This window comes from Phaseolus vulgaris, chromosome 10, assembly GCF_000499845.2.
Source record: "Phaseolus vulgaris cultivar G19833 chromosome 10, P. vulgaris v2.0, whole genome shotgun sequence".
In the NCBI taxonomy this organism is placed as follows: Eukaryota; Viridiplantae; Streptophyta; class Magnoliopsida; order Fabales; family Fabaceae; genus Phaseolus; species Phaseolus vulgaris.
The window spans coordinates 38,864,818-38,878,388 of NC_023750.2; the positions used below are offsets into that span (position 1 = coordinate 38,864,818).

The 13,571-nt window shown below is 29.6% G+C and overlaps 1 protein-coding gene across 3 annotated transcripts; it reads left to right on the top strand.

Moving 5' to 3' along the window:
• Positions 1–963: 963 nt before the first annotated feature.
• LOC137818275 (uncharacterized) lies at positions 964–7,861 on the top strand. 3 transcript variants are annotated; one of them, XM_068621590.1, is made up of 9 exons: positions 964–1,399; positions 2,301–2,425; positions 3,625–3,780; positions 3,947–4,052; positions 4,414–4,596; positions 5,440–5,608; positions 6,069–6,382; positions 6,830–6,919; positions 7,493–7,861. In XM_068621590.1, exons 2-9 carry the CDS (start codon positions 2,411–2,413, stop codon positions 7,552–7,554), a joined length of 1,095 nt encoding a protein of 364 aa, XP_068477691.1. In that variant the 5' UTR covers positions 964–1,399; positions 2,301–2,410; the 3' UTR covers positions 7,555–7,861. The 3 variants fall into 3 exon arrangements, with proteins under 3 accessions (XP_068477691.1, XP_068477693.1, XP_068477692.1); XM_068621591.1 differs by having other exon boundaries at positions 1,216–1,587; XM_068621592.1 differs by lacking the exon at positions 2,301–2,425 and having other exon boundaries at positions 1,128–1,399.
• The last annotated feature ends 5,710 nt before the right edge of the window (positions 7,862–13,571 follow it).

The following is a 13,571-nucleotide window of genomic DNA, read 5'->3' on the forward strand; positions in this document are numbered from 1 at the left end:
TTAAATTTTTACCATATTAGGATGAGCAGTGCACCTGTTTCGGTGAATGAGGTTTGAGGAGTTATTTGGATCGCAGTAGTCAACAAGTTTGAAAGCATAGAAACCGAGTAATTTTAAAAGGAGAATAATTGATGTACTAACAAATTTTGCTTTTGTTCAATTAAAGAGATTTGGTCATGGGTTACATCTAAGTCACAGTTTGCACATTTTTCCTTTTCTAATTGGTGCATAGGTTTGTTGGTTTGTATGAGGTTTTATGACATATTCATTTAAGTTGTATGATTGTTTGCCCCATATGTCTTCTCTGGATTAGATATGAGAGTTCTGTATAGGCTGACTTAAAAATAAGTCTAATTAAGGTTATGATTGAGTTTCATGTATAAGGGTTAGATCACTCCTAAAGTAATTCATATTTATTATTTTTTTATTACCGATAAAAAAAACAGTTTCACATAGTTAATTAATATTTCTTAAATAATTAGAATCAAAATTCATTCAATTTCTTAAGTAAAGTATTAATGTAATTCATTCAATTTTAAGTAAAGTATTAATGTAATTCATTCAATTTTAAGTAAAGTATTAATGTAATTCATTGAATTTCTTAAATAAAGTATTAATGTTTTATTTATTGTTTTAAAAAAACATTAATTGTTTATAAATTTTTTTACAACAGATATTATAAGCATGAATTTAAAACCAGTTAGTTTGGTTTTTTTCCTTTTTTTTGTTGTTGTCGATTACGTTGTTTGAAGCCGATAAATCAGCGGCTTGAGTGGTATGAGAATTTGAACACTTTTATATTTTTTGTCTTATATAAATATAATTTTTTTTTACTCATCATTATTTATTATTTATTTACTTACCAAGAAAATTAATAATAAAAAGTCCAAAGCACATGAGTCAAAAGAAGTCACAATCCCAAATTGTTTAGTAGAATATATTTTTCAAAAATTTGATTTTTCCATTCCAAAATTTTCCACAATCTATCTCTTTCACTCTCTCTTCACCTTTTGCACAGAACAACTCTCTCTCTCACACACTCTCTCTCTCTCTCTCTCACACACACACTGTAATTTTCTTCCACCACCCTCATTGTCATTCAGACTTGTGTCCCTAATGTAAATATCATTTTCCAACCTTTTCAAAATATCTTCTTAAACCTCAAATGCTATTATTATTATTATTATTATTCACTCTTCACTTCTTCATTCTTTCAACCTCAGCCCCTACTCACCAGCCTTCCCTAATTTTCCCAAATTTCTATTCTTTTTCCCTTTCCATGAGTTGATGCATATTTTCCAAGCTAATTCAGCTTGAAATAGCTGGTGGGGTTTTTGAATCCGTCGATATAACTTTGTTTTTCTTTTTTCTGGTTGGAGATTCAGGAACTGGGTGTGAGGTAATATATATGCTAGATCTTCATTTCCTGTTTTTGCTTCATGGGGTGTTTGTTTTCGGGGGGCATTGGGGGTGCTTTGTTGTTTGGTGGCTTGGAAAGTTTATTCCTTTGAAGGTGTTAGCTTGCTTGATGAATTCCTGTGTTTCTTCAACTTCAGTTCTCAACATCTCATTGACAATTGAGATCTGGTTTGTTCCAAATTTGTTCATCAATTCCTGTTTTCTAAGATTTGAAAAATACTGTTTTTTTTTGTTTGTTCTACCATTTTATTTAATTGTAGGAGCTTAGAATTCATTGATGGAAGACATTGGTTCACGACTACCATTTTTTTCTGAAATAATTGCATTCTCCTCTTCCCTGTTCTCGTGTTTTCTAAAATTGAAGATTAATTACTGCTTAATCCTTGGAGAACCCGAACCGACTTTGATTTTTTTTTTTCTGGATTAAGAAATTTGCAATTCAACTTATATACCGTGGCTGCTCATCTGATTTATTCTTTCACAAGGAATGGTGAAATTGCTAAGTTTACTGAAAAGATAAAAACTAAGGAAATTGTGACTTTTTGCGGCATCTCAGACTGGGAGCACTAATTTGCTTATGTCTACTTTAGTCTAGTAATAAATGCAATTGTCATCCTTCCTTTCTGGGAATTTTTTTAATTGCACAGTTAATGGACATTATTTTCTTTTTAAAGTTTTTTAACAGTACAGGCAAGTGCAACTACATTTTCTTTGCTATATGAGGTTCTCTCTGATGTAGACCATTTTATTTCTTATATTTGTTTAAAGGTATTTTTTGATATTGGATTTCTTTATGGATGGTTTTTGACTCAAATAACCATATGCTTATTTAAGTGGTATGGTTTACCATTCTCTCATTACTCCTCTTGTTTCATATGAAGACTGCTTCAACTTGAGGGTGTCATTGACATGAATGCAAACAATCTTGAATTCGAAGACTGTTAGTGATTACTTAAATCCCTGAAAGATATGCAGTCAGCCTTCTGTTGAAATGAAGAACTTGCAGGTTCCCCTGTTGTATGCTTTTTATCTTGGTAGTAGGTGCATAGTTTGCAATATCCACCATCGCTATGATTAATTTTATGGATCTAATACAGTTGGCCTTATTGGCTGTCAACATTGAGAATATATATGCATGATATTATTCCTTTTAAAATCTATTTACAGCCAACCATTTGATGCATGCTGTGCTGTTTTCTAAGAGAAAGACAAACTTACCCTTATGAAACTACTTAATTCAATCGATATAAGCATATATTTTCCCGTATTAGCTGAGTCTGAAACATCATTAATGAAAACATCACTGTGGTTTGATATATCTTAGTTCACCCATCTATCATAGTTGAAGAATTGAAAAGTTTATAATTTACAAGCTTTAACAAATAATTTTAGTCCAATTTCTTATCAGTGGTAGTTCTGTTATTACTAGAGTACATTTATTATGTATGTCACTCATTGCTAATAGAGTTTATCTGTAACTTTTTCTTAATTCCTCCTGTATAATCTTTTTGTAGTTTTTGGTGTTTGTAACTTGGTTTGAATGGAGATTGAATGATTTTGTCTGTGTTTATATGACATTGTTAATTTGGTTGTTTTGGTGGAAAACTCTGATATGATGTGCACCAACAAGGGTGTTGATATGACGAGGAAAAAATAATGTTCGGTTAGTGTAATGAATTGCACAGTAATGCAGCTAGATAATGGTTTGTGTTTTTAAAATTGAAGAAATGGAGCTTTAGTATGGTGGTTTGTTATCTCATCTGTCATTGGTGTAGCCAGCATAAGTAATAAATAAGTTAACAGGTGTTGTAGTTGCTCTGAATCTAATTGTTATACAACAGGAAATTCACTGGATAATTATGGAATGAAGGTCTATTACTTAAAGGCAATGATATAATGTTTTTCTCAAAATTGAACATGAGGGAGGTTAATGAGAGGCAAAATTCAGCATTTTCCAAAAAAATACTAAAATGTTCCTTGCCATTTCCAGGTGTCTAGTTTGTTGAATGCTTCTATAAGCAAACTAATTTATACATATTTAATGTTCGAAATATTAATGAGCTACATGCGTGCTGTATTCATTGTTACAGAATGATTTCTGGCATTTTACATGGATATGTCTAATCCTCTAGATTTCCTTCATAACTCCTGTAGCTGCTTACATTTGTTGTAGTTACAATAAGCTAATCTTTTATGGATTTGCAGAGCTCAGAAGAATTACAGTCATCAACTCAAGCTTATCATGAGCCCAAGAGTGAACAACCAAACAATCATACAACTGATGCTCCTGTCACAGACACAGGCTCAGCTTCTGCTACAAGTAATGACAGTAAAAAAGTTTCACGGCAGGATATTGAGTTTGTAAGGATATATGTTCTTTGCTGAACATTTGATTAGTTTTCTGTTATTTCCCACTTTTCCACTTGCTTCCTATATCTCATGGATTGAATTTTATGAGGATAATTTGCGGAAGTTTAGCTGAACTAATCTGTTTATTTTTCTCCTTTTGGATTAAATATTCAATCAGGTCCAGAATTTAATAGAAAGATGCCTACAGTTATATATGAATAAAGATGAAGTGGTTAAAACACTTCTGACTCGGGCAAAGATAGATCCTGGATTCACTACCCTTGGTAGGCATCTTAAGCTCTCCGTCATGCCATTTATGTTTTGCATTGTAAATTGTAATCAATAATATATCTATAGAATTCATTTTTACTTGTTCATGTTCTGGAAATTGTATATGCTGTTTGTAGTAAACGTTTGAAATGATATTGATTTGTAAATTGTAATGATTTTCCAAGTTTTATTTAGTCTAATTTGTTATCTGATTCATGTGTTAGATTACATGGAAATTAACATAATTTTAAAGTTGACACATCTTGTGTATATAAAAAATATGAAACTACTTGCCTTCTTGAATTTTTTCCATGCCTTATAAAGTAGATGCAGACTCATGTCCCATTGCTTTGTAATTGGTCCTTTTCAATTCAGTATGGCAGAAGTTGGAGGAAGAGAACGCTGATTTCTTCAGGGCCTACTATATCAGGCTAAAATTGAAAAAGCAAATTCTTTTATTCAATCATTTGCTTGAGCATCAGTATCATCTCATGAAGTGTCCCATGCCTGCGAAGGTTCCATTGGCTCCAATACAGAACGGAATCCATCCAATGCCTGGTACATTCTTTCTTGCCCTCTCTTCGTGTGCGTAAGTGTGCCAGTGTGTGTTAAACACAAAAATCTGCACATCTTTGCTTGGCTAAAAGTAAACCGTGAGATGATTTGAGTGATGACACTTATGTGTCACTTCTCATGTTATGCAATCTCATTCTTACTGCACTCTAAACTTCATGTCCAACAACAGGGAACATATTGTGTCTTGTTGAAAAGGTCTAAAGTGATACTTCATTTTGTGAAAATTAAAAAGTAGTAAGATTCTCTGAAGTTTCTTGAAAGCATAGAGGCTTTGCTGTGTCATTGCTGTGAAAACTTAATTATATTATTAATTGAAGAGAATTAATCAATAATTAAATACATTTTCCTGGTATTAACTATGGTGCTGCCTGATTTCTTGGCATATGTTAATGTTTAGATTTAATAAAAAATTTGGTTAGTTAAGAAGTTTGGATTCTTGAAAAGTGGTCAGTTATTAGTGCTATTACGAGATTTCTTGGAAACTTTTATCTTCTTAGTTCTGAAGTACAAAAATTGGAAACTTCAGTATTTTCTTGTTAGTCTATTCATTTCTGGCTTTGTATTACCCTAAGATCTAAGTTGAGGAAACCTTTTATATATTTCTTGGTTGTTATTTTTATGAACACTGGGGATTTTTTGCTATATTATTGGGGCATATAAATGTTTAGTTGGCCTGCAGGTATGAGTCATTTGCATAATCTGTGTTTCTTTCTGTTTACATTTCAGCCTAAAAAGATGGGTTAGATTATAAATGCACAAGTCACTTTGCTTTACTTTTTTTCATTTCCCTGCATTATTCTTTAACGCCATTTGTTTGCAGTGCAGTCAACAACCTACCTATGGGATACCCAGTGCTACAACAGCCTCCCATGCAAGCAACAGGTCAACCTCATCATCTTGATTCCATGGGTTGTGGTTTATCAAGTTGTCATGTAGTTAATGGAGTCCCTGCCCCAGGCAACTTTCACCCCATTCGAATGAACTCTGGGAATGAGTGAGAACTTATCCTACTACACATAATTCCTTTATGCGGCTTCTATAGAGGACACTATTACAATTTTGATTGATTGTATATGGTCTCTAATTGTTATCTTTTGTAGTTAAGTTGTCTGAAATGTGTAAATGTGTGTTTTGTGGTTAAGTGGTAATTGATTTCATCATTAACTGTTCAGTTGTATGACTGATAATGTATTTCTAACTGTTAGTTAAAAGGATCCTTTGTCATGTAGGTAGGCATTTTAATTTTTAATGAGCTGGTTTACCATGCAACATCTAGTAATTTATTTTACATGTAACTGTGTGCCATTGGTGTTTTTCTGCATCATGCCCATTTTTATTCCCAGATTGTTGTGGCTTTTCGTGTGCGTACATATTCATCATTAATTTGAAGTGGAGGGAGGACCTTCCTCTTTTTATATTAAAAGTAATATGCTTTGCCTTTGTCCTTGTTGAAGTATGGTGATGGACCACAACGCTCCTGATATGGCTCCTGTTATTCAACCAAATGGTACAATGTCATCCGTCTCAGAAATGCCAGTAAGTCCGACATCAGTTGCATCGAGTGGCCATTTCCCCTTCACTGCATCAGAAATATCAGGAATGGGTGCAGATGCATCAGCTCTTGATACAGCATTTACATCTGATGTGGCAAGTTCAGTAGGATTACAGCTTGCGCCAGATGGTGGCAATGGAATTTCCAGATCACTGGATCAAATTCAATGGAATTTTAGTCTATCAGATCTAACGGCAGATTTACCAAACTTGGGAGGTAATTTCTTATGTAACTCTTTGATTTGCTTTCAGATATCCACTTAAAAGTGGAGTTGTTTGAGATATACTGCATATGTTGAGCTTGTGATCTGTTATGTCATTCGTCTACCCAAAGTAATCTGAATATTTAAGAAGAAAAAGATGAATCTGTTGGACTCAGTAATAACAAAAAAGAACCAGGTTTACCATCAATATTTAGTTTCTAGTAAAATTGGACTTTATTGGTTTTTTCTTTATTTATGAAGATCTGTTATTATTTTAATGTTTTTATTATAAGTTATCTGATGTAGGTTTTGATGTCTCAAGCGCTATTGGTTCCACATAAATAACTGATAATCATATTAGAAATCAATGAATGCAGTCAAGGATTATACTCAAGATTTTCAAGTATATGTTCAACCACTGTTGGTGTCTTCTTGATTTTACTGTCTTGAGTTCTTTGCAGATCTAGGAGCTCTGGGAAACTATCCTGGTTCACCATTTTTGCCATCCGATTCAGATATTTTGCTCGAATCACCTGATCAACAGGATATAGGTAATGTTCAATGGTGTATATATATATGTGTAGTGGCCCAACAATATTTTGTTGACATAGGATCTAAGTTCTAGACCAACAGTCTGCCAATGACGCTCTAGAGTAATGACAGGGTTTCCATCAGTGTGAAAATGGGGTTTTGTTCTTGTGAAATACATAAAAAGAAAAGGTTAAACTAATCTATTATACCTGGAGTTTAGATAAGGTAATTAGGTTCCAAATTCCAATACTTAAAAACAAAATTTTAGTTGGATTTCTATAGTTCTGCAATGGTAGGTGGATTCAGGGAACTTAACATAATTTTCTTGTTTTCCACTCTACAAAACTAGAGACCAAAGTATAAATAAGAAATATATGAACATATATAAAAATTTAGTAAGTAGGGGACTGCAAGGGAAAATAAATATCAAAACTACAAAGTGGACATTTGAATGAAATCTAAATTTCATGAAATAAATGAACTAGTAGTGCACCTTATACCATAGAAGATAAAGTCTATCTGGAAATTTCTGCTATTGCTTTTCAGTTCTTATTTTGAAAATCTTGACAAAGATACATTTGTTTATGTTTCAGTTGACGACTTCTTTGTTAATTCTGAGCCCCCATGCTCTCAATCAGATGAGGATAAATCTTGAGGTGCGGCACATGTTTCACATTAATTGTTAGATTAGGGAAATTTAGGATTAATAAATGTCATCTAGTTTACATGGCATACAGATTTACTGTTACCTAAGTGTAGGCAGCCTGATCTTTATCATCAGGATGAAAATAGAATGTCAATTGTTCCCTGTAGTACCAAACTAGCAATCTTTTGCATTCTTTTCAGAAATCTGTTATCAGGAAGAGTTGGGACAGTGTTTAGGATGTGTAATTGATTTGATGCATCTGGATATATATATCTATAATATTGTTTGGATCCTTCCAGTCCAAAGTTTGTTGGTATATCTACCTCACATAATTTCAATGCAATATTTATGTCCTTGACACTCCAATGGTGTCAGATTATTTGTTGTAGCATCATAACAAGATTACCAGTTCTTCTAGTAACAACATGGTTTAATGTCCTTTTTAGCTTTTCATTTAGAATGAGTGTAGTGGTTGAACATGTACTATTGTTGAAGCACTAATCACTGCATTGTCTGTGGTTGTTGCTTTAAGATTACTCAAATGTCCTTCTACACAATTAAAAACTAGCCATTTTTCTTGGTGGAAGTCTTTGCCCTCAATTTGTTACCCTTTTCTTTTAATCATTGGCTGGTTTTATATACTTATTTTTACTGAGTGAGACTAAGTTTGTTCAGATACATTCACACTGCTCGGTTTAGCAATGACTTTTTTAACTGAATCAAACCTCTGATTTTGCTAATGCCCTTCAAGTGATTCTCAAGAAAAATAACATGCTTAACTTTGTTTTATGCATGGTTTCACAAATACCATTTCTGTAATTAAATAAAGATGTGTCTTTCTATAGAAAGTTTTGGCTTTTAAACGTAAGTGGTTTACTTTACATCCGTTGTTACCGTTTTGGGAATTTTTATTTATTTATTTATTATGGATTTTGTCAAAAGTGGTTTACTTTAAATGAAGTAATGTCAGATACACATGATTTTTGTTTTGTGTGTTGTCAAAAGTGAAGTTGTTCTTGTTCCAAGATTTTAGTTCAATGTTTTTGTGTAGAAGTTGTTTGGAGGTTGGATGATTTTGGTTAAGCATGTGATTACCTATTCTCAATCTATTTTTTCTATTAAAAGTTATGATTACTTTTAAGTTTTCTACTAATAATTTTTTATAACTCAAAAATATATTACTATTATATATAGCGTAAGGACTCTATATCAAATATTAAATGAAGTTATCACAAAAATATTTGGATAAAAATAATTTTTACTTATTTTTTATGAATTTTATAGGATTGGCTCAATTGATCTTCTTATTTCTTTATTCTTAGAAGTATATTTTGGAAAACTCTTTCAAAAATACATGAAATATCGAAAAACTTGTTTTAGAAAACTCATTTTGAAAATATATATTCTATAAAATGTTATATATATATATATATTCTAAAAATCTTTTATGATTTTTTTTTGGAATGTATGTCATGGATTTCACATCTTGTAAAATTTCCGAAACAGTCAATCCAGAAGTCCCTTTAAGGAAAAGTAAAATGGTCTTTTTGAAAGCTTTGGGGTGCAGGTTCAAATTGGGGGATGCAGAAAGCAATTCCCTATTCTAAAGTAAGGATAAATCTTCTGCTGGCTCAAAGTGGTCCTATATTCTTGACTTACCTCTAACACTTTGTTTATTTGATGCCAAAGAATCACAAAAGTGGAAGAACAGAAAAAAATAAATAAAGAAAAAAAAGAAATTTTATTTTCTTAACAACAGTCTACTACTTTTTCCAGTATAAAATGTGGAAGAGTCTTCAAATTGAACTATGTAGGTAACTATTTCAAGAATAAATAATTTAAATAAAGTTAAAATTACATTCAAAATAAAAAAAAACTTTAAAGCATAAACTTTGTAGATCCTTTTTCTCTACATATAACTTCTTCGTTTTTATTTTATCTGTGTTCTTACAATTTATCCGAGATTGAATATCTTTTATCGAATTACTCATGTCTTCTCTTCAATCCCGATTGCTCTTCTTGGATGTCCGAGAGGATGGGGTACCTGCAAAAATACTATGATGCTCAAGTTAGATGAGGTCAATGTAGGTGATCTAGTTCAGGATTTAGAATAACATTACCTTTTACCATGTGGATCCCCTCTTATTTATATTGTTCTAATGGGTCTTATCCTATCAGAATAACTAAGACAAACCCAATGAACGTTTAATCACGCTTTACTACTCTTAATCGGGATTAATGTTCTTAACTTGTGACGTGACGTGAACATTCCTTTTTACCAAAAGACCGATAGACCGTCTGGGTAACCGGCCATACAGACTTTCAGTTTTCGCCGAATGGAGACTTTGTTGTTGAGAAACACTGAAGAATTTCAGTGAACCGATTTACCTATTGAACCGTGAAAACCAAACATCTGACTCCCGCTGATCTTTAGTATAACAATACGACTTTACATCTTCATTTAATTGAATAAGTATTTTTTATGCAAAGTTTAAACTATTTTTATTTGGTTTTAAAAAAAAAAAGTTAGTGTGGATTCCACAATAATGTACTGAGTCAACCAAATAATATACTGTATACATAACGTTGTGGGTTGCTTCTTTGGTGTTTAAAGCTTTTCAGAAGTCATTATCAATTTATCACGTTTGATAATGGGAAGCCTTTCACAAATTATAATCAAATAGTTATGTTTGGACTATTATGTTTGATTTATTATACTTAATTTAACAATTAATATTAAAGCCAAAAAGTAACAAGTTTAGTTTTTAGTGAAACAAGAAAAGAGGGTTATAAGTTACATTAATTATTTTGTGAGGAAAGTTTAATAAGTCAAATAACAGTATTAAGCTCTTAATTAGAAAACATGATGTTCTAGATGTAAGACATTTCTAATAAAGGCATACAAATCAATAAAAATAATTAATTTAGTTGAACTTTTTTAAAAATATAACTAATATATGAAATTAACCTTCATTATTAGTGATCTTTCTATAAAATATTCTCATTATTCATTATTATTAATACAAAATATAAATACTCATGATATTTAATATTTAATAGAGGACAGATAATGAAAAGAAAATCTAAAGTTGTATAAAAATACCTTGTTAAAAAGATTATGAATTTATTTTGAAATGTATCATTTAATAACAGAGGAAACATAACCTTTTATGTAAGGGTAAGTGTTTATGTCCAACACATAAATACATATACATATTATTAAGGGTGTTATACATGATTTGTTTCAATATACTAAGAAATATAATGCCACTTTTAATATATAGTAATTTATAACTTTTAAGGGTATGATTATCTTTCTTTTTTTATACCAACTAAATAAAGAAATAATCTTATTTTTCTCCACTTTCATTCATATCAAACTAGTTAAACTTATACTCATTTTAAAAAAAAATATTAAAATTCTTTCTTTCTCTTTATTTCTTATACAAGTCAAATAGAGTGCAATGATTCTCATAATCGAGTAATACTATACTCACAATAAGATTTCTATAACACTTTTTCTCTTTAATTTTTCATCATCACATTGTTGATTTAATTTTACATTGTTTTAATTTCTATCTCCCTTAAATTACTAGAAATGTTGTAAAGAAAAAAGGGTTGGTGTATAATTATACTTTTGAAAAAACCTTTTATACTAGTTTCTTTCCTTCACCATTGGTTCCTATTATCATATTTATCCAAAGGTGATATTCCTTTAAAGTGAATGTATAATATAATGTAAAATTCAAGAAGATTCTTGACTTGGAACAAAATAAAAGAAAGAACAATAAAAACAGTTTTAATGCATTTTTGAAAATAAATGATAAAAAAGAGAAATTGCTATGGATAGGAAATAATTTTGTATAAGAAATCGAAAATGTTATTAATGATTAAGAACATTGTTACTTTTTTTTTCATTTTCAATTTTTGGGTATTAGGGCAAAATAAACTCTAACACCAAATTATAAATAAGAAAATTATATATAGAAAAAAATTCAAAGCAATGTTAGAGTTAATTTTATTTGCATGAAAATCTACATTATTCATGAAGGTCCATTTGTAATGTTTTTATAATTTTTTTTTGTAGTTTTTCTCAAAAATATTTTTGTGTCAATTTTGAAGATGATGAGAAACAATCCAAATCTTATCTATAATTCAAACTAAGCTTAAGATTGTCTTCCTATTTTTTTTTTTCTAGTTGGCTAACTAATTTACAGGTGACAAAATACAAGTATAATAGTTATCAATGATGATGATAATGTATGAATTATATATATTAGAGTTAAATATGTTTTTTATTCTTATATAATAATGTAAAATTATTTTTTGTCTCTAATTCAAATTTTAGACTTCTTCGATGCTTGTAATAAAAAAATTATTGAAATGAGTTTGTATCAATGTTTTGTTACGTAACAAACAAATTTTCAACGTGTTAGCGATGAGTCAACATGAAATATTTTAACATTATAATAATTCACACTAGAGATCTCATGTAAAAAAAAATCTAAAATGACAAATTTCAATAGTTTCCTTATTACAAGTATATAAGATATCTAAAGTTTAGACTAAAAACGAAAAATATATTTAACCTAAATATTTTTTTTTTTGAAAAGAATGTAGAAATTCCTTAAACACATTGTTGTTTTATTCTTCTAACCTTCATTTGAGTTCATTGAAACTCAATGCCATACTAATTTATACTTGTAAGCCTTTTTGCATTATAATTAATGGATTTGTTATTTTATTTCCATTATTTTCAACTTCATTATTTAATATAGGATTTCTGTTTGAGGCTCTATATACCATCTTTAGATCAACTATTATAAACAGACAATTTTGCCTTCAATTTATTCCATCTATAACTCCTTTCTCGAGACTTAATTTTCTTGATAGATAACATTTTTTTTTCAATAATTTACCTAAATAAATATTTTTTATATTAATTTTATCTCATTCAAACACAATATATATATATATATATATATATATATATATATAACCCATACTCACAAATACATTGATGCGATTTATCTAATTTTTTTTCTAAAAATAGATTAATAATTAAAAATCATGAATTTTTTAAAGATTATTTTATAATTTAAGTAAATTTTACTTACAATATATTTAAATAGATGTTACTTGTAAGGATGAGAATATAAAATGTGTATGTAGATTTAACTATTTTATCTTTATCTCTGAAATAAAATTTCATCTCTATTTTTTCATACTAAACAATATATAAATTCTTTTGTCTCATCTCCATTTTCATCTTCATCAATGAGTATAATGCGTCCCTACCTCTTTTCTTATTGTTCTAAGTATTAATAAAATAATATTTATAAAAAATAAAAATTATAGCAAATGAAATATAATATTATCAAGTTTAATATCAAATATCAAGAAAAAAAATTATATTATATAAATATCAAATCAAAATATTAAATAACAATTGGATTTGTTGTTTTACTGCAAATATATTGGTGCTGTCATGGCAGCACGTTTGGACTGTTTTACTGTGAGTAATATTTACCTTTAGATGACGAATGTATTTTGGTTTTTATACGGGACACACTTCAACTTCAAGTGTCACTGTTTTAATTAATTTTATTTTTTGCTAATATAAAAAAAACAATTGGATAAATGTCAAATAATTATATAAAAGAGTAAAAATATCAAATAGACATCCTAGAGATAAGTTGCACTACAAGAAAATCATGAAATATAAACCAATTTTTAGAGACCAAAATAAGTAGTTGCAATAGTAACTAAATTAGAAATCATTTTAGAAACTAAAAAATAATTTGGTTTCTAAATTACTTTCTACTATTGTTAAATAGTTTCTAAATTGGTATCAAATTAGCAATCAAGGTTTTAACTACCAATTATTTAGTTTCTAAATTTGGTCTCTAAAACCCCAAACCCTAATTAGATACCAATTTATAAACTATTTAACAATAATAAAAACTAATTTAGAAACCAATATTTTGTTTAGTTTCTAAAATGGTCTCTAGTTACTATTGCAACTA

Excerpts from the sequence above, each read along its gene's own strand:
- LOC137818275 (XM_068621590.1), top strand. Across the intron at positions 3,781-3,946 it reads CACGGCAGGATATTGAGTTT|GTCCAGAATTTAATAGAAAG; the intron begins GTAAGGATATAT and ends ATATTCAATCAG. Across the intron at positions 6,383-6,829 it reads AGATTTACCAAACTTGGGAG|ATCTAGGAGCTCTGGGAAAC; the intron begins GTAATTTCTTAT and ends AGTTCTTTGCAG.